Raw genomic sequence first — 21,398 nt, 5'->3', positions numbered from 1 at the left:
AAATGCAAAAAGTGTGAACAAGGGAAAAGCAGAAAGGCATTTGGAAAAAAGAAGTTGGATGGTAGAGGAGAAATTACACATGGTGGAAGTGGAAGGAGTGATGCTAAGATGAATAAGAAGTGAAGAAACAGGAGCGATTGCAGTATTGAATTCACTTAGTTAATAGTACTGTTCGACAATAGCAGCAGAACAGAAGGAAAACAGCAAGAATACTGGAGTGTGAAAGAAAAATAATGTAGAAAACGTTTAATGACAGCAGAGTTCAGTGAAAATGACACTTTAACTGGATATACATCACACTTATTCATCATCAATTTCATCAATTTTATTTATATAGAGCCAAATCACAACAAACAGTTGCCCCAAGGCGCTTTATATTGTAAGGCAAGGCCATACAATAATTACGTAAAAACCCCAACGGTCAAAACGACCCTCTGTGAGCAAGCACTTGGCGACAGTGGGAAGGAAAAACTCCCTTTTAACAGGAAGAAACCTCCAGCAGAACCAGGCTCAGGGAGGGGCAGTCTTCTGCTGGGACTGGTTGGGGCTGAGGGAGAGAACCAAGAAAAAGACATGCTGTGGAGGGGAGCAGAGATCAATCACTAATGATTAAATGCAGAGTGGTGCATACAGAGCAAAAAGAGAAAGAAACAGTGCATCATGGGAAACCCCCAGCAGTCTAAGTCTATAGCAGCATAACTAAGGGATGGCTCAGGGTCACCTGATCCAGCCCTAACTATAAGCTTTAGCAAAAAGGAAAGTTTTAAGCCTAATCTTAAAAGTAGAGAGGGTGTCTGTCTCCCTGATCCGAATTGGGAGCTTGTTCCACAGGAGAGGACCCTGAAAGCTGAAGGCTCTGCCTCCCATTCTACTCTTACAAACCCTAGGAACTACAAGTAAGCCTGCAATCTGAGAGCGAAGTGCTCTATTGGGGTGATATGGTACTATGAGGTCCCTAAGATAAGATGGGACCTGATTATTCAAAACCTTATAAGAACACAAATTTTAAATTCTATTCTAGAATTAACAGGAAGACAATGAAGAGAGGCCAATATGGGTGAGATATGCTCTCTCCTTCTAGTCCCCGTTAGTACTCTAACTGCAGCATTTTGAATTAACTGAAGGCTTTTCAGGGAACTTTTAGGACAACCTGATAATAATGAATTACAATAGTCCAGCCTAGAGGAAATAAATGCATGAATTAGTTTTTCAGCATCACTCTGAGACAAGACCTTTCTAATTTTAGAGATATTGCGTAAATGCAAAAAAGCAGTCCTACATATTCATGTTTAATGCCAGCCCATTTCCTGAATAAAGACATTGATATTTATTGGATGTTCTTTTTTTTCTTAAATATAACTGCTTTTTTTATCGAAATTACCTAAGTGACATTCTCTCTTCCAACAATCTGCAAAGACTGGCTGGCAGCACAGTCTACCTCCAACATATTCACAAATGTCAAGAAGCTGTAAGTGCCAAGAATTCTGACAGTTACGCCACAACAACTTCATTTATATCACCTCATTGCAACAGAATCAGCCATAAAGAAGAATTCCCTCACTGAAACAGTGGTAGAGCAGGTCAGACTCAAGGTCACAGCAGCACTTTCCAATGCCATGGCACCCTCTTCCACATCACTCTTAGGAAAAGGAAAGCCCGTCCCTGAGGGCCCTGTCACACTTACCATGAATGAATGAAGCAGAATCAGCTGGAACAGCCAAAAAAGCTAAAATTCGTGATGTAGTCGGGAGGGACAAATATTCGGCCAGCCGTGTACGTGTGCCGTGGGAATACCCAGAACGTGGGCCAAAGCCGCCATGACTGATTCGCGGACATTCGAGGGGGCAGAGTGTGCGCTGTGCTCCACTCTTTTGAAGACCTGTCATGTTTCACTGCTGGGTTTCAAATGACATCAAACCCATGGACTGATTATATGTAAACCAGGGTCCCCTAACTATCGCATCACTGTAGTGTATGTGATGCGTGTGATCAGATTATTACGAACATCTGATCACTGACGTGCACACCCACAGCCGTTACTACAGTTAACAGCCACCAGTCCAAGGTGCATTGCAGTAAACCCATGATCAGGGGACCCTGTACGACATACATCAGTCCATATACTGGATAAAATATGGACAGCAGAGGAGCGGGAAGGCAGGTCCTGACAGGTCTGCTGCTATAGACGTAGACTGCTGGGGGGTTCCCATGATGCACTGTTTCTTTCTCTTTTTGCTCTGTATGCACCACTCTGCATTTAATCATTAGTGATCGATCTCTGCTCCCCTCCACAGCGTGTCTTTTTCCTGGTTCTCTCCCTCAGCCCCAACCAGTCCCAGCAGAAGACTGCCCCTCCCTGAGCCTGGTTCTGCTGGAGGTTTCTTCCTGTTAAAAGGGAGTTTTTCCTTCCCACTGTAGCCAAGTGCTTGCTCACAGGGGGTCGTTTTGACCGTTGGGGTTTTACATAATTATTGTATGGCCTTGCCTTACAATATAAAGCGCCTTGGGGCAACTGTTTGTTGTGATTTGGCGCTATATAAAAAAATTGATTGATTGGTTAACGCATCACGCCCTACAGCCCCTTGTTGCACGCAGGCCCTCTCTCTCACTCTCTCTCTTTTACCCACACTGTCCAGGGGGGCTCATCCACACGCAGCATGTGATCAGATGAGGGAGCCTAACACAGGACCCGCAGAGAGGTCAGGTGGATGGATAGCGGTTCATTCAGATGAGAGTCCCACGCCTTTCCTCTCTCCAGGATATTATGTCGATGAGCTGACCACACAGCGTTTCACGCATGTGCGCTGCGCCTTTGAGACGCACTAACCTGCAGTGACACACTGTGCTTTCGGTTTGATTGCGCAATGTTCACATACGGTACAGAAGATGAATGCGAGCCACAGATATAGCATATAACAATATTTTGATTGTGTTCCCCGAAAGGGATCCAGCGGAGGTGCACATACGGCTCATCTGTGCCACAATCGGGACATGCCAGCAGGATTTTCCGTGCCTGACCATGGCAAATTTCCCTCGTTCACGATCAGACTGTTTTGAATGCTGTTTTGATGCCATCAACACATTTAGAACACAGTCTGGCTGCGATCAGACTGCACTTCGACCGTTGTGCGAGTTTTCCCCTCTTCGAACACACCGCGTCAGTAGAGAGCAGGTGCTCTACATTTGACCTGGCTGTGCGAATGCACCCGACTGTTTGGAGTGCACTCAGATAGCTGTCCGAGGTGTTCAACTGTTCTGTGACTTTGGCTGAATGGCGGTCAAATTTTAGTGATGGGGATTTCAACATTTGGACCTCGACATGCACCTCGACACTTGCCAAGTGGGATTCGAATGGTCATTCGGCCTCATTCGAGCTAGATGTGATGGGGGTGTGAGCAAATACAGCAACATCATCATATCTACCAGCCACTAAAGGGAGATGCACCGTGGTCATTAAACAGTGATTCCAATATTTATGAAACACTAAAGCAGGACTCCAACACACCACAAGAAGGCTATGGAATGTCTATAACATCTGCAACGATTGAAAGCCATCAACCACCATTATTACTGTCTGCATCCTGGAGAGGCCATTCCCTGCATGTATGAACAGTTAAAGATCCATGAAGGAGCTCAACTCAAATCCACTGATAGTAGCACCAACTCAAGACATAGCTATACATGTAGCCACCACTTTAGGACCACTCATAGGCAACACTCTCCATCACATCCATAATGGATGGATTTTGTGAACAATGTTAGAGGCCTGAGCATGAACCTGGATAAAACCATGGCGTCCTACAATGTGACGTCCATATTCACATGCATCCCAACTGTGGAAACAGAGGAAACAGTAAGACGACAGCTACTATGGTACAACAACCTCAACCCAGACCAGATTTGGCAATTCCTGGACCTCTGTCTGAACACCACCTATTTCTGGTATAATGGGGGGGGGGTGTTCAGACAGAAGCATGGATGCGCCGTGGGCTCACCACTACCTCCCATTGAGGCCAACTACTATATGGAAGAGGTGGAAACCAAGGTCCTCTGCTCCTTCAGAGGAACAATACAAAGCCATTGGTTCAGATATGTGGAAGACACACAGGTCAAAATCAAAACACAGCAAATGCAAGTTTTCACTGAACACATCAACTCTGTGGATAGCAACATCAATTTCACAGGAGGGTGAGAAGAATAACAGCCTTTTCTTAAGACAGGAGCTTTCACACTGAGGTCTACAGGAATTCCACCCCCCCCCCCACACACAGACAAGCACTTTCTTTCTGATTCCCACAACCCAGTGGAACATAAGCTGGGAGTTATCAGAACTCAGCAACACCAGGCTGATAACATTCCAACAAGTGCCCAGGGCCAAGAAAGGGAACACCAGCACCTGAAGGAGGACATTGTGGATATTCTAACTGTAACTTTGTGAAAACAACAAGTGTGAGAAGGAATACCAACACTGTGGGTGATGAAGAAAAGAAGAACAAAAGGAATAACTTTATAATTCCGTATAGAGCTAGAATTTCTGTGAAAATAAGCAGGATTTTCAGCAAATACAACATTCCAACCCAGCAACACCACCAGACAGAAAGCGGTTCACTCCAAAGACAGCACACCACACACCCACAAAAATGAGCTGTTGTGGGTCAGTCCAGTAAAGAATCCAATAAGCTCTACATCAGAGAAACCATACAGGCCAGGACTCAATGCTCCTATATTTAAAGCAAAAAGGACACAAGATGTTTGGTTTGAAAGAGATGTTCAGAAAGTCATCTTTGTCAAAGTGATGAAACATCCCTATGTCTGTTCTTTTCATTTTATGGAGAAAAACCCACACCACTGGATCTTTACCCAGAGAAATGGCTGGACTATAATGCTCCGTTGAAGAAGAAATGGTGGATGCTAGTGAGACAAACGGGTAAGCTGTGTTTGTAGCATTAGCTGCTATCTAATTTACAAATTTTCTGGCATTTGATACAACCAAACACTGCATGAAATAACACCATACGTATATTAACGTTACGTAATCTTGGCATTACGACGGTACTACTTATCGAGTAGTATTTTCACTTGACTGTGCTTGTATACGACCTTCGCGCTGCAGTTCCTCATAGCCAAACCGTCCACTCCAAGTGACAACACAAAGTAGTTAAAAATAATCGAGGGCCACTTTTCATGTCATCTCCCCACTCTGTTATGACCCGTGGGTGAGCCAGAGTTGTTCCCTTTGAGCTTTTCAAAAAGGTTTTTGTTTGTATCCATGGAATGACTTCCATCGTTCTATAATGAAAACACAGCTCAGCGGAAGTCCTAAGACAAAATGGAAATGCCTCTGTAAAAGTGGACGGTTCTGAATAAGGTGAATAGCATTGGACAGATATCACTGAACATGCCAAAACTATTCTTTAAATGTGTTTCCTTAACCTGCAATGAGCTCTGAAATATACTGAAACTTCATGCAAGTATGTGTAAATCATTTAGATATTAAAACCTATCAAAACAACATTTGTGGTATAAAAGTGACTTTAATAATACTTACATGTGAAATGTATGCTTACAAATTATTGCCCCATAATAAATCCCTAAATCACACCATGTGAGTTTGCAGCCCAACTACTTATGTCAGGAAAACCCCACAGGCACATACAGCATAGTATCATTAAAAAGCACACATCCTGTGCACCTGTTCTACCACAGTCTATGAATTCATCAAAATAAAAATAAAATTGATGCAGGACAATTTCATGATGATTGACAAAAATGACAAAAATAGATTTTGTCATTTTTGAATGGTTTATCTGAAGGAAATCAATTGTAAAACCTGAAAGAAGTTTCTGTAGTTAGTGTTTTAGCCATCAGGTCAAGTGAGAGGGGGAAGTGTTGGCTTTTTAAATACTTGAAAGACACTGAACCCTTTGAGAGTATTTAGTACTGCTATAACAGACTGATGCAGCAGGTGGCAGCAATTCAACAATAAGCATGCTGTTTGGCCTTATATGCCACAAAAGAAGAAGGATCCGTTGGTTTTCTGCACTGGGTCACATTTTCAGAAAAAGCGTATCTCGTGGCAAAATAAAGCTATAAAATACATATATATTTTTTAAGTTCGGGGTTTTATATGATGAAATAAACAGAACATGGAAACAAATTTGGACAAAAATCTGTATACAAAACACTGGTTTTGCTGCACTGAATGTCACTTCAGCACGTGCACAGTAACTGCACCACAGTTAAAAATTTCAGTGATTGTAAACACATTTTAATTGCATGAATAGAATTATTGGACACGCACCTGAGCACTGGATGTTTCATTGCTCTTCAGTACAAGAGCTGTGTGGTTTTTGGGGCTCACTGTACTTCTTCCGCACTCTGGACCCAGGCAGATTAGTCCATTTAATATTAATTTGATGACGTTTCTTTGTCTTGCAGTGTTCTTCCAAGGTTTTGTTGATGAAATCCAAACATATCATGTAGAGGGCTTTACCAGGGAGCTCAACCTTGTGGACAAATTCACAGTCTTGCCTTTGTCCACGTCCACCTCCCGCTCCAAACATGTCCACTTAAACCTTTTTTTTACACCACTATCATTGTCTTTAACGCGGTCTTCGTCCTCTCTCTTGATGTTAAAGACGCAACTCGACAGATCAAACTTGCAGAAATTCAAAATGTCCATGTCCAGGTACTTTCAGTGACTTTCGATATTACAGAGATTCTGATTGGCTAAAGCTCCACTGTTGTATAAAAAGTAAACCAATGACGTTGCGCATTTCAGCTTGCAGTCTCGGCAGCGCTATTATGGTTCCCATGCATATGAGGAAAGATTTAACTCGCACAGATGAACCGCGTTGCACCACCCACCCAAAATTTTTCTCAACAGATTTACACTGATCTCAGAAATGGCCTAGAAACCCAGAAAATCTCTGAAAGCCACGGATCCACGGAAAATTCTCATGCCTGCATTTTAAATAAATTTTTTGAACATAATATTAACCTTTATATTACTTAATATTACTTTGAAAAAAATAGATATTTAATACTATAAATTATTGTTATTATTATTAGTATTAGTATTACTGACTTACAACTTGTAACATTTAAAAATAATGTAATACAATTTGAACCATATTGACTTGGAAACCAGGATTACGTTTGACTGATTTTGTTTGAGCCCACTGAATCGAGTGTGCACAGCTGAGCTGGCTGAAACGCCATAGCTCTGGAAAATAACAAATATTCCTGACTTTGTTCAAGTGTCTACTGGGGTGCCAAAATAAGGCTCAAATGAGTCTAATTTTACCAAAAAAACCAGGAGCTTCATGCCCCCCCACCAGGGCTTTTGGAAAAAGAGTTTGAAGTTTTAAACTTACATCAGCTTTTCTCCATTTCATTTTATTTATTTTTCCTTTGCATGATTTTGACAAAAGCTAATTTTATACATTATTTACTGTTCATATTTCAGTTTAAAATAACAATGAAATATTTGTATTTTGAAAGATTTAATATATATTAGACATCTTATTTTCACTCATGGCCACAGGCAAATGTTTCTTCTTTTCTTTGCCCATTAAGTTCTTTTTTAAAAATGGGAAGCAAAGTAGTATTTGTTTGTTGAGTTTTTCCTGATCCAAAAAATATTCCAATCCGATACTGAACCATGGCTTTTGTGATCTGTAACATTCCTAGTGACCACAAACCTAGCACCGGAGATATCCAGCATCCTGGTAGGGGGATCAGTTTCATACAACTGGTCAAAGTAGCCGAGTGGACAATACAGCAGAGTCATCCATCATGGATGACTCAAATAAACAGAAACTAAAATCAAACCATAACTTATTTTCATGTAATAATTTTTGTCTGTTTGACTTCTTTGTTTGGGGAAATCTCATGTATACTGGACTAAACTCATTCCCCTCAGAGACACAAACGTTGTTCACATGGAAAATATTGTTTTAATGTTTCCCTATTCTGCGTTCACATTCGAAGGACATAATCAAGATGCACAAGGTGCTGCTCAGCCCCTACTGGATTTTGGTAGCACGCTTTTACCGTTCAAGATCACAGCCACACAACAGCATTTGCTTAAAATTACTGCATACACCCACATCCATAAAATCTTTAGTTTATATACCTGATCTGTTGCTGGGACATGGTACTGTAGTGCAGATTTAGTCTGATGATGTGGCTGTCTGTCAGCTCCTGAATGGAAGCTTTTTCTCCAGATGTCTGCTGTAGCTCTGTGTCCACAGCTTGGACCAAGTCCCTGTCCTCAGATGGCAGCCACAGCACCTACATTATATATACACACAATTCATCCAAGAGTACCTCTCTGGATAACTGTACAAGGTCTTAGCAACATATAATCTACAGAAGCACATTTCATTATGATCCATGGATCCATCCGTGTGTTCTAAACTCAATCACCTGGTGGCTACAAACAAAACACACAAACATTTTCAAGGTCTCAGTGAGGTGACCTTTGCACCATGTGTAACCTTGATGCATGATGTCTTTGTCAAGATACAGTGTACACAACGTTACAGAGACTCTGCCCACAGTGGCCACTGGGTATCAAAATGTGCCTGATATCCAATTTGCTTGAGGTCTTAGTGAGTTGATCTTGTGTACCAAGTTTCATCTTGACATATGAAGACTTTTTCAAATTATTGTATACACAAGGTTTCAGAGACTCAGACAAGTTTAACATCGGACATATTTCGATTGTACTTGTAGCCACAATGGAACAGAGATGTTAGAGTCCGAATTAATAAATGTTTGCGTGCGTAAAAATGTGTGTAAACAATATAGCTCCTACAAAAATTATGTGCATGCTAATTTACTTAACAGTGTACACTGAAAATTGCATTTTGCAATGTGCAAAATAGAACATTTATTTTGTTTATTTGTTTATTGTTTATTTAAAAGGATCCCCATTAGTTGACACCAAAACGTCAGCTAGTCTTCCTGGGATCCAGTATTGTCCATTTATCACATTTGCCTTCATGAATATGCAAGTTGGTGTGTGTTTACCCGAGTGCGCAAGATTCTGGGTGTTCAACATGCAAACAGGAGATGTTTGCACATACAATGTGATTTATCAAGGCAGGGCTGGATCCAGAGTGGAAATCTGACAGATGCATTTTTGCCCATTGATAAAATAAAAATCGTACGCGTCTTGTTATTCAATAATCTTCATTCTGTTATTCGCGTGCAACATACACTGTCACACTTCTTTTAATATATTTATTATACTTCATGGACCATAGTGAACACTTCTTATTTGTATAAATATAATGTTCTAAAAAAAACAACAGTATAACAAAAATTGACACGGTGGACCCTTGATCTCTGGTCAAAAATAGGAATAAACAAAATCTGTAGTTTTTATACAGCACGTCTCATTTTTGGAGGAAAAAAATGTTTTAGTCGATTGTAGTTTCTTGTCTGTATTACAACGTTTGTAAGAGGTGTCATTTTATTTAAAGCGGCAAATGACTGTCTCTGCAGAGAGCCTCGCAGCGTTTGGAGCTGTGCCAACGGAACGGAGGACGAGTTTCATTTCTTGACTGCAACAAGACAAGAGTCCCAGTTAGTGACTTTAATTCACACAAAAGTCACTCATGGTATTTTAATGGCTTTGAGAGGGGTTAAGAAGCGGACTTGCGGTTTCTGAAGAGCAGCAAATCAAAGAACCAATGAGCTAGTGGATCGAAGCATTGCTTCAATGGTTCACGCTTCAAAGTGGAGTCGTGCTGCAGAAACGCTTGATTACAGACCCGCTGCATACCAAACCCTGAATATCCGTAAGACTTTATTTGTACGTCCGTATGACTCAGAAAAATCTGTATAACAATCCGTATCGGTTGACATGTATGGTCGGAAAACCACTGCCTTTCAAACACACTATTCTCTGAAAACTATTTATAAACCACTCACTGTTTCTTACGGAAATAAGCGCCAAATTTTCCTTGCACAACTTTTTTCCTGGATGCCATGATCATCGACTCAATTGGACTGACGCTGTTTGTTTGATCCGGTTTGAATTTTCCTGTGTACACCTGCGTGGTGCATTGTGGGATCAAATCAAAAGCTGTGTTCACCGCGGGGACACATTTAGCACTATTCGGGATGATTCGAGATTTTTTTTTTTTTAACGATGACAAACGATGTGTAAAAAAATCTGTCTGATGCAACTGCATCGGTCCAAACCGGTCTGGATTCGGGCCTGCAAGGACAAAAGCAATTTAAAGGTCTGATTGCATCTGTAACTTGCATGGTGGAAACCTTGTTGCTAGCTCACCCAGTGTTGTGCTATTGTATCAAACACATATAAATGTGATCCAAAGTCATTCCCCTTGAGCTGTTTAGGAATGCATTTCACTAACTCAATAATGGTCTTGAACACAAAAAGCACCATTCACTTTACTGAACAGAGTATCGATCCTTCTACTATATGATAATTTGAACAAAATGTATCACATTTTCATGAAAATTGAACTCTCAGACAAGACTGCATTTGAGCATGACTGGGTTTTACCATAACCATCTAAGAAGTTCCCACTTTACTGAACATGAGTATTAATTACTGTAATTTATCTCACAACAGCCATACTGTTTATTTAAGTATCAGCTGGCCACTTTTTAAATCTCTATCCTCAACAATCAGCCAAAAAAATGTATTAAAAAAAAAACTCCCAATGTTCAATTTACCCAAATCTCGTGGTAATGTGGATCAGTGACACAGCTGATTGTCTTTATTGTCAAATATAGTACCACAACACAAAATGCATGCTTTAATGAATATCTCTGAATTTATCTCCCAAATTGGTCAAACCAACATTAAGACAAATGAATGGCACAGTACAAATTAGCGGCGGGGTGGGATGCTCATCACAGAACTGTGTATTCGTGTTTCAGTGTCTTGTCGAGTCTTATAATCAAGAAAATGGAGTTGGACACTTCTAACATTTGTAATCACTCTTATGTTGTGTTGAACTGATACGAGGTCTGTCAATAAAGTATAGGTCCTTTTTATTTTTTCAAAAACTATATGGATTTCTTTCATATGTTTTTACGTCAGACATGCTTGAACCCTCGTGCGCATGCGTGAGTTTTTCCACGCCTGTCGGTGACATCATTCGCCTGTGAGCACTCCTTGTGGGAGGAGTCGTCCAGCCCCTCGTCGGAATTCCTTTGTCTGAGAAGTTGCTGAGAGACTGGCGCTTTGTTTGATCAAAATTTTTTTCTAAACCTGTGAGGCACATCGAAGTGGACACGGTTCGAAAAATTAAGCTGGTTTTCGGTGAAAATTTTAACGGCTGATGAGAGATTTTGAGGTGATACTGTCGCTTTAAGGACTTCCCATGGTGCGGGACGTCGCGCAGCGGTCCCAGGCACCTTCGTCAGCCTGTTTCAAGCTGAAAACCTCCACATTTCAGGCTCTATTGATCCAGGATGTCGTGAGAGAACAGAGAAGTTTCAGAAGAAGTCAGTTTCAGCATTTTATCCGGATATTCCACTGTTAAAGGAGATTTTTTTAATGAAAAACGTGCGGGCGGATTGCAGCGCTGGCTCGCAGCCGCCGCGACGCTCCGCCACAGGAAAAACACCTCCGTTGGAAGCCTTAAGGACAAGTTGGAACATGTCCAGCTGTTAAACAATTTCTTATATACGCACTCCACTGAAAGCCATCAAAAGCCGCCTGGATTTTACAAATGGTTATCAACACGGAGGTGTTTTTCCTGTGCTGCCGCACCGCGCCAGCTGCGTCCCGTCCGCACGTCTTTCATTAAAAAAATCTCCTTTAACAGTGGAATATCCGGATAAAATGCTGAAACCGACTTCTTCTGAAACTTCTCTGTTCTCTCACGACTTTCTGGATCAATAGAGCCTGAAATGTGGAGGTTTTCAGCTTGAAACAGGCTGACGACGGCGCCTGGGAGTGCTGCACGACGTCTCGCTCCGTGGGAAGTCCTTAAAGCGACAGTATCACGTCAAAATCTCTCATCAGCCGTTAAAATTTTCACCGAAAACCAGCTTAATTTTTCAAACCGTGTCCACTTCGATGTGTCTCACAGGTTTAGAAAAAATTTTGATCAAACAAAGCGCCAGTCTCTCAGCAACTTCTCAGACAAAGGAATTCCGACGAGGGGCTGGACGACTCCTCCCACAAGGAGTGCTCACAGGCGAATGACGTCACCGACAGGCGTGGAAAAACTCACGCATGCGCACGAGGGTTCAAGCATGTCAGACGTAAAAACATATGAATGAAATCCATATAGTTTTTGAAAAAAATAAAAAGGACCTATACTTTATTGACAGCCCTCGTATATTTAAAACTAAAAAGTTGTGCTGTATGTGAAATTCATCACAAATACATAAAATAATTCAGTTGTACATTTGTACTGTAAAGTTCTTCTGTAAACCACAAAGCTGTTCCCTTGTTACCTGGGATGAGTTGATGTGGGCCTGCACCACTTGCAGGGTTGTGGTGATGTATGACTGCCTGTAGGGGTGTCCGAATGGTGGTCTTCGCAAATCAAACAGCACCAGTTTGCCACTATGTGCTGCCACTTCCAGAAATTGGGCCAGAGAGGGAACAGACTGGTTCTGGGCCTTGGAGGAGTCCGCCTCAGACAGGGACGACACTGTACCAAATGGATCTCTCTGTGCCGGAGAGCAGTAATGTGGACAAAATTACGCAAATCGATATGAAACTTCACAGAAACATCTCTGTTTTACAGATATCCTTGCCACGTTTGCATGTTTTTTTACAATACTAATAATCTGGATCATGTTCATGTTTTTTAAAGATGATTGGGGCAATAAAAAGATTTGGGTGTCTCCAACTACTCTCCAACAATTAGTGAGGCAGATATGTAACAAACGTTGCCAGAGATGTTCACATCTGGCAGAAAGTATGTAGATTTGCATACAGAATCTCTGAAGTATGCTGATTTCAGGTTTTGCCGGATCCAAGTACTTTACCCAAGGGATCCAGAAGTAAAATGAGAATTAAAGATGGCCGCTAACATTACTGGTTCATTGGACTGCATACAATCTTTGACACCTCATCATCTTTGAATGTCATTAGGACAGTTTGTCAGTAGGAGTCAGGATAGCTCAGTGGTTGGAATGTTGGGCCACTAATCCAGGTAAAATGCAGGCTCTCCTGGGAGACCACTTCAAATGAACTGAAGCAGAAGTCGTGGGTAAACATGCTAACAATGTGAAACAAGATTTAATCTGTTGATTTTGATGAAATCCAAATTATATGCAGCAGTATTCTGATGGCACAGAATATCATTGAGTGCACTTACAGGTAAATTAGGCAGATATTTTACACTTAAGACTGGCTACAATATATTTTTGAAGGCAATAGAAGCTTTGGATAACAACAGGCCTCACACTATTCTTTCCAATAATTTCTTAACTTATGTTCTTTATTTTTCAGTACTCATGGTATCTGGTGGTGGGCGAAATGTAGAATAGAATTAAATTAACTGTATTATGAATTAATAACTAATGTATTAGAATTAATATATTCATTATTATATATTAATAACTATATTATTAATTCAGCATATCAAAATACCCCTGTGTACCAAAATTCAGTAACCTGTCTCCCAAGATAGTGACTATCAATGGTTCAACATAGCAGCCATATTGGAATTCAATATGGCAGCCAACCCAATGGTTAAGCCACTTGGACACCTCTGTATGCAAAATGTCATACTTTCTGCCAGAAGTGAACATCTTTGTCAAATATCTGTCCCACTAAATCACAGCCCAGTGAGATAGTACCCTTAGCAACTATTTGCTGAGTGCAAATACGAGGGTGATTGAGAGGTTTTAAACCTGACTACGAAAAACTAGGGTGTGATTCTCCATCTTTTGCATTCTGAGAAACCAATATTTCTCAGAATGCAAAATATGGAGGATGACGTCCAATCGACTCTCACAGTGGATTTCTGAGATCAATTTAGGGTTTTTTGGAGTACGTTAAAGGTAAACAATAATTGCAAACATAATAATTAGAACCTTGGACACAGCAGGTGCAACATAATTCTGCATCATGTAAAGGATGTGGAAAATCTGACAGCATATTTTCTTTCTGGGTGGCAAATATTAAACTCTTCCTGAAGTATAGGATGATATATTTTTTAAAGTGTTAATAAGAACTTAATGTGCCCAAATATTCCAACTGTGAAGATTACATGCATACCCACAGTTTTAAAAAGCAAAAACTTAAGCATGTAATCAATGGGAGTTGAACAGGTATGTGTTTTAATCAGCTCAGCTTCAAGCTTCTTTTTCGTGCTCCTGTCACAAAATGAGTAACATTTTCGTGACACGTTTTTTTTATTTTACTATTTCTTTCCTTTCACTAAAACTAACCATAACCCCCACAGACCACCCCCCACCCCAACGCGTCAACTAGCATTTTGTGATGAATGAAAATGAATTTGTGATGCTGTCACGAAAATGTGAGGCTTTTCGTGACGGTATCACAAACTAATAGATTCATTTACTTTTCATGATGCCATCAGAAAATGGCGTTAGATTGGGTTGGTTTTAAGTTGGGTTCTGGTGTGAGGTTGATCTGAAGCTTCAAACGTCTACTTGAATAGAATAGAATAAAATAGAACAGAATAGAGCCTTTATTGTCATTGTACACATATACACACATGCAATGAAATTTGTCAAACAGACTTTAGAGCAGATTTTAATGAATTAGAAGGAACTTCCACATATTGAGTTTTGTCAATCTTTAAGAAATGAAAGCAAGAAATTCCCCACATTTAACCTGTGCACTCAGTCTTGAATCTTCATCGTTTTAAGGTTATTTGCATCAGCCCCTGCTAATTAGCTCCATTTAAGTTGCTGCAGGAATATTATTTGTTAGCTGTTGCCTCATGAGTATGAACTAAAAGATTACATAGCGGTCAAAAACAGGAAGCCACTGCTCTGCTGTAAACGCTTGACAAAATCACTGATTTTTTATTTTCCTGCCATTTTCATGCTACTTTAGAACATTTAAAATAGTAGGATGCAAAAGTAAAATAAAATAAAGAAAGAAAGAAGTGTGAATCCCCTCACAGATGTATCGTGGCTGCAAACCACTGCTGTGGAGTCAGCTTTTGAAGACTCTAAAATGACAGTCCATCTTATGTATGTGTTTATGCTCAAATCATCTGCTACAATTGCATGAAATAAACTGAGCAGACCAGTATTAGACGATTATCTAGAAGACTGCATTTCTAATTACACTGTCCTCATTAAGCAATAATAGTGTACGCTGTGTTTAGGAGGTATTAAAAAAAAGGTGCATGGTGCATGCACGTTTGAGCCTGTGTGTGGGTGGGTGAGTGCAAGTACGACTCACCGACAGGAACCAACTACCAGCATTCAGCTGCTGTAACTCAGCCCAGGTGAACATGGCGGCGTCGAGGTGTGTTCGGTTTGGGAAAACATCAGCAACATTAGTCGTTCTTTTCAGAGTTTGGTCATGCATGAGAAAGGGAATGCCATCATAACTACAAACACAGGGTAGAACAACACAGGATATTAGAAGAGTGAGACAAAGATGAATGAACAGATAACACTATGTAACAAATTTTTATTTTTGTTTTGTTCCTGGGTACACACTGTGTTTTCCTAACCTGTTATGCCTTAAATAAATAGAAAATGGCTGTTATTCCACAGAAACTTTGCTTCTGTGATCAGGACAATGATATTTTGAAATTTGTCTGTTTTCAAGAATATTCTCGATTCGCCTTCACTACTACTGAGTAGTCTTCTAGAATATTCTTTAACTGCTAGAACTGTCCAGAATTTTCTAGAAGTTTCCAGAATTATCTAGAAATTTCAAGAAACTTTTAGAACTTTCTAGAATGTAAAAAAATAAAAAAATAAAATCAAAGTTTGTGCTGAATGTAGTCATTTTTCCATAGACATACGAGCAGTTGAAATATAACACTTAGAAGCCAGGAACAAAAATTGTGTTACATAGTGTAATAGAAAGGCAGAAAATAGAGGTCAATAAGGACATCAGAAAAAGAATGATGTCATTACATTAGAGCAGACTGACATCATAGAGCAGATTAATAAAAGAGAGAAGAGGACAGAAGGACATTGGGGAAGAAATACTAGAAAAGAGGAGAGACAAAAAGGGGAGAGAATGGTTGAAGTCATGACTGTGTTTTTAACTGCATTACCAAAGGCAGACAAGGTCAGAGAACTGCTTGACTCAGCGTGTGGGTGTATCAGTGTGTGTGTGTGTGTGTGTCTGCTTTATGTATCTGTGATAGCTTGACAAAGCTATCATGTGTGTCACATGTGTAAAGGGGCGGAAGTTGATATGCAAGAACACCTCCCTAAAACCTTGGACAAGTTCAATGTTGGTCGCGTTTGATTGTAGCTACCACGGACCACAGTGTCTGAATCTTCGTGTACACAACATCATGACAAAGACTTTGTGTATCAAGGTAAAATTTGGACCAAATATTCCTTAGAAACTGAACGTTTGACATTGGGATCAGCGATGCCAGTAATGCCAGGTAATGTTGCTCTTACACCTGGTAGAGTTTGCCTCTGTTTCATATCACAGATGGCCGATCTACACTGCAGTGTCTGTTTGCGGTTGGCAATAAGTCATTCCAAACAGGCACAACACTCATCCAAACTCTTTTTTTTATGTCCGCTAAGGATGTAATAAAATCACTGGCGTTTATTTATTTATTTGTCTGTCTGTCTGTTAGCACAATTATGTCAAAACTACTGGACGGATTTTGACGAAATTTTCACCACAGATAGATATTATGGCATGGAAGACTCCACTGAATTTTGGAAGTGATCTGGATCCGGATTCTGGTTCAGGATTTCAATCTGTATGCTTCACTTTGTTGTATTTAGAGGATTGCGTCAAAACTACTTAACGGATTTTCACCAAATTGTCACCACACACTGGTGTTAGACCTTGGAAGACTCTGTTAAATTTTGGAGGTGATCTGGATCCAGATCCAGATTCTGGATCAGGATTCCTCTTTGTAGACTTTTAAGGATTACGTCAAAATGACTTCACAGATACGACATCGCAATGTAAAACTAAGATCAGGAAGATACTAATTTGTTTCAGCTTGTGAATTAAATATCAGATTGCAACATCTTGATCAGTCAGACTATTCTGGATCAGTTTGCAATTATTGCATTGTGTTGTGGAATCCAGATCCAGGGTCTAAGTCTGGATCACAATGTGAATCACATATCTGTTATTTTGAGTCCTCGTCAATCCTTGGAGGATGTCAGAAATCTGGGATTGCTCTTGTTTTTTTATGTTTTTTGTGTCCCCCGGAGCTTGGTGAACTCCTAGCCACCTTGACATAGAATAGCAGGCTTGTCAAAAGCCCATGTCACTTAGGAAGGACTTAGTGTAAACTTCGTCTGCAACTCTTGATATCTTAACATTATTCTTTCCGTGGTCAGCGTGAAAATTAGACTAAGGTGTGTCAAGCCTGCACTAAGCAAAGTGTGAGCAGGTCAAGGTTTTCCTGAAAGTTTCAAACGTTCAAAACACAAGTTTAACTGCGCTTTTACGGATTAAAATCCCTTTTTGTCTTGAGTGAAAAGATTAATTAAAAAATCTTTAAAAAAAGCCTAGAGTTAAAAATACCAGCATTTCACTTTAAAGGTGTTTACCTGATAGTGACATCTGTTTCAAGCCCTTGTCCTCCCGTTTCAATTGCCTTCTCAAAGGACATCACAGTATTCTCTGGAGCAAGCTACACACACACACACACACGCACGCACAGAAACAGAATTTACAGAATAGAGAATTTCAAAAATCGTAACACACACTTGGAAGGTGCAAAGAAGTGAACAATCTCACAGTTGAGAAGACTGTAACAACAACTGAAATCAATGATGGCAAAACTAAGACATAAACAGTACCATTGGTGCTCCTCTGTGCCCAATGAGCATTGGGGCAGGTCCCAGGGTGTTCACCTCCTTAATGCAGGGTGAGTACATTCCCAAAGGAACCAGGTATAGAGAGAACAGCACAGACAGATAGAGGCCCAGTGTGGCCACCTGGCGGACTAAAGGACAGATAAACACAACGTTAAAATATACACAAATGTATGTTCAGCAAAACTGAGGTAGACACTAAGGACCCTATCTTGATGATCTATAGCACTCAGCTGAAATTATTCAGTGCAAATGTATATGCAGTGTATCCAACTCCTTTTGTCAGTTTGGAGGCCATGAAATTTGAACTCCTTTGCAAAAAAAAAAAAAAAAAAGAATAGGATGCATCTTCTAACTTTGTCATCAATCAATCAATCAATCAATTTTTTTATATAGCGCCAAATCACAACAAACAGTTGCCCCAAGGCGCTTTATATTGTAAGGCAAGGCCATACAATAATTATGTAAAACCCCAACGGTCAAAACGACCCCCTGTGAGCAAGCACTTGGCTACAGTGGGAAGGAAAAACTCCCTTTTAACAGGAAGAAACCTCCAGCAGAACCAGGCTCACGGAGGGGCAGTCTTCTGCTGGGACTGGTTGGGGCTGAGGGAGAGAACCAGGAAAAAGACATGCTGTGGAGGGGAGCAGAGATCGATCACTAATGATTAAATGCAGAGTGGTGCATACAGAGCAAAAAGAGAAAGAAACAGTGCATCATGGGAACCCCCCAGCAGTCTACGTCTATAGCAGCATAACTAAGGGATGGTTCAGGGTCACCTGATCCAGCCCTAACTATAAGCTTTAGCAAAAAGGAAAGTTTTAAGCCTAATCTTAAAAGTAGAGAGGGTGTCTGTCTCCCTGATCTGAATTGGGAGCTGGTTCCACAGGAGAGGAGCCTGAAAGCTGAAGGCTCTGCCTCCCATTCTACTCTTACAAACCCTAGGAACTACAAGTAAGCCTGCAGTCTGAGAGCGAAGCGCTCTATTGGGGTGATATGGTACTACGAGGTCCCTAAGATAAGATGGGACCTGATTATTCAAAACCTTATAAGTAAGAAGAAGAATTTTAAATTCTATTCTAGAATTAACAGGAAGCCAATGAAGGGAGGCCAATATGGGTGAGATATGCTCTCTCCTTCTAGTCCCCGTCAGTACTCTAGCTGCAGCATTATGAATTAACTGAAGGCTTTTTAGGGAACTTTTAGGACAACCTGATAATAATGAATTACAATAGTCCAGCCTAGAGGAAATAAATGCATGAATTAGTTTTTCAGCATCACTCTGAGACAAGACCTTTCTGATTTTAGAGATATTGCGTAAATGCAAAAAAGCAGTCCTACATATTTGTTTAATATGCGCTTTGAATGACATATCCTGATCAAAAATGACTCCAAGATTTCTCACAGTATTACTAGAGGTCAGGGTAATGCCATCCAGAGTAAGGATCTGGTTAGACACCATGTTTCTAAGATTTGTGGGGCCAAGTACAATAACTTCAGTTTTATCTGAGTTTAAAAGCAGGAAATTAGAGGTCATCCATGTCTTTATGTCTGTAAGACAATCCTGCAGTTTAGCTAATTGGTGTGTGTCATCTGGCTTCATGGATAGATAAAGCTGGGTATCATCTGCGTAACAATGAAAATTTAAGCAATACCGTCTAATAATACTGCCTAAGGGAAGCATGTATAAAGTGAATAAAATTGGTCCTAGCACAGAACCTTGTGGAACTCCATAATTAACTTTAGTCTGTGAAGAAGATTCCCCATTTACATGAACAAGTTGTAATCTATTAGACAAATATGATTCAAACCACCGCAGCGCAGTGCCTTTAATACCTATGGCATGCTCTAATCTCTGTAATAAAATTTTATGGTCAACAGTATCAAAAGCAGCACTGAGGTCCAACAGAACAAGCACAGAGACGAGTCCACTGTCCGAGGCCATAAGAAGATCATTTGTAACCTTCACTAATGCTGTTTCTGTACTATGATGAATTCTAAAACCTGACTGAAACTCTTCAAATAGACCATTCCTCTGCAGATGATCAGTTAGCTGTTTTACAACTACCCTTTCAAGAATTTTTGAGAGAAAAGGAAGGTTGGAGATTGGCCTATAATTAGCTAAGATAGCTGGGTCAAGTGATGGCTTTTTAAGTAATGGTTTAATTACTGCCACCTTAAAAGCCTGTGGTACATAGCCAACTAACAAAGATAGATTGATCATATTTAAGATCGAAGCATTAAATAATGGTAGGGCTTCCTTGAGCAGCCTGGTAGGAATGGGGTCTAATAAACATGTTAATGGTTTGGATGAAGTAACTAATGAAAATAACTCAGACAGAACAATCGGAGAGAAAGAGTCTAACCAAATACCGGCATCACTGAAAGCAGCCAAAGATAACGATACGTCTTTGGGATGGTTATGAGTAATTTTTTCTCTAATAGTTAAAATTTTGTTAGCAAAGAAAGTCATGAACTCATTACTAGTTAAAGTTAATGGAATACTCAGCTCAATAGAGCTCTGACTCTTTGTCAGCCTGGCTACAGTGCTGAAAAGAAACCTGGGGTTGTTCTTATTTTCTTCAATTAGTGATGAGTAGAAAGATGTCCTAGCTTTACGGAGGGCTTTTTTATAGAGCAACAGACTCTTTTTCCAGGCTAAGTGAAGATCTTCTAAATTAGTGAGACGCCATTTCCTCTCCAACTTACGGGTTATCTGCTTTAAGCTACGAGTTTGAGAGTTATACCATGGAGTCAGACACTTCTGATTTAAAGCTCTCTTTTTCAGAGGAGCTACAGCATCCAAAGCTGTCTTCAATGAGGATGTAAAACTATTGACGAGATACTCTATCTCCCTTACAGAGTTTAGGTAGCTACTCTGCACTGTGTTGTTATATGGCATTAGAGAACATAAAGAAGGAATCATATCCTTAAACCTAGTTACAGCGCTTTCTGAAAGACTTCTAGTGTAATGAAACTTATTCCCTACTGCTGGGTAGTCCATCAGAGTAAATGTAAATGTTATTAAAAAATGATCAGACAGAAGGGAGTTTTCAGGGAATACTGTTAAGTCTTCTATTTCCATACCATAAGTCAGAACAAGATCTAAGATATGATTAAAGTGGTGGGTGGACTCATTTACTTTTTGAGCAAAGCCAATAGAGTCTAATAATAGATTAAATGCAGTGTTGAGGCTGTCATTCTCAGCATCTGTGTGGATGTTAAAATCGCCCACTATAATTATCTTATCTGAGCTAAGCACTAAGTCAGACAAAAGGTCTGAAAATTCACAGAGAAACTCACAGTAACGACCAGGTGGACGATAGATAATAACAAATAAAACTGGTTTTTGGGACTTCCAATTTGGATGGACAAGACTAAGAGACAAGCTTTCAAATGAATTAAAGCTCTGTCTGGGTTTTTGATTA

The 21,398-nt window shown here is 40.2% G+C and overlaps 1 protein-coding gene across 1 annotated transcript in view; it reads right to left on the bottom strand.

Moving 5' to 3' along the window:
- Positions 1 to 21,398, bottom strand: part of LOC117508801 (glycerophosphodiester phosphodiesterase domain-containing protein 5-like) — a 63,836-nt gene that overhangs the window by 28,861 nt on the left and 13,577 nt on the right. Inside the window, exons 2-6 of the mRNA XM_034168632.1 lie at positions 17,956 to 18,101; positions 17,704 to 17,786; positions 15,392 to 15,542; positions 12,454 to 12,672; positions 8,138 to 8,295 (exon numbers count right to left, since the gene is read on the bottom strand). Of these exons, the coding sequence (XP_034024523.1) occupies positions 8,138 to 8,295; positions 12,454 to 12,672; positions 15,392 to 15,542; positions 17,704 to 17,786; positions 17,956 to 18,101 (757 nt within the window). The remainder of the gene's footprint in view (positions 1 to 8,137; positions 8,296 to 12,453; positions 12,673 to 15,391; positions 15,543 to 17,703; positions 17,787 to 17,955; positions 18,102 to 21,398) is intronic.

Source organism: Thalassophryne amazonica, chromosome 4 (assembly GCF_902500255.1).
Source record: "Thalassophryne amazonica chromosome 4, fThaAma1.1, whole genome shotgun sequence".
NCBI classification, from domain to species: Eukaryota; Metazoa; Chordata; class Actinopteri; order Batrachoidiformes; family Batrachoididae; genus Thalassophryne; species Thalassophryne amazonica.
The sequence above is the reverse complement of the archived record's forward strand: the minus strand, read 5'-3'. Positions and strand labels throughout refer to the sequence as shown.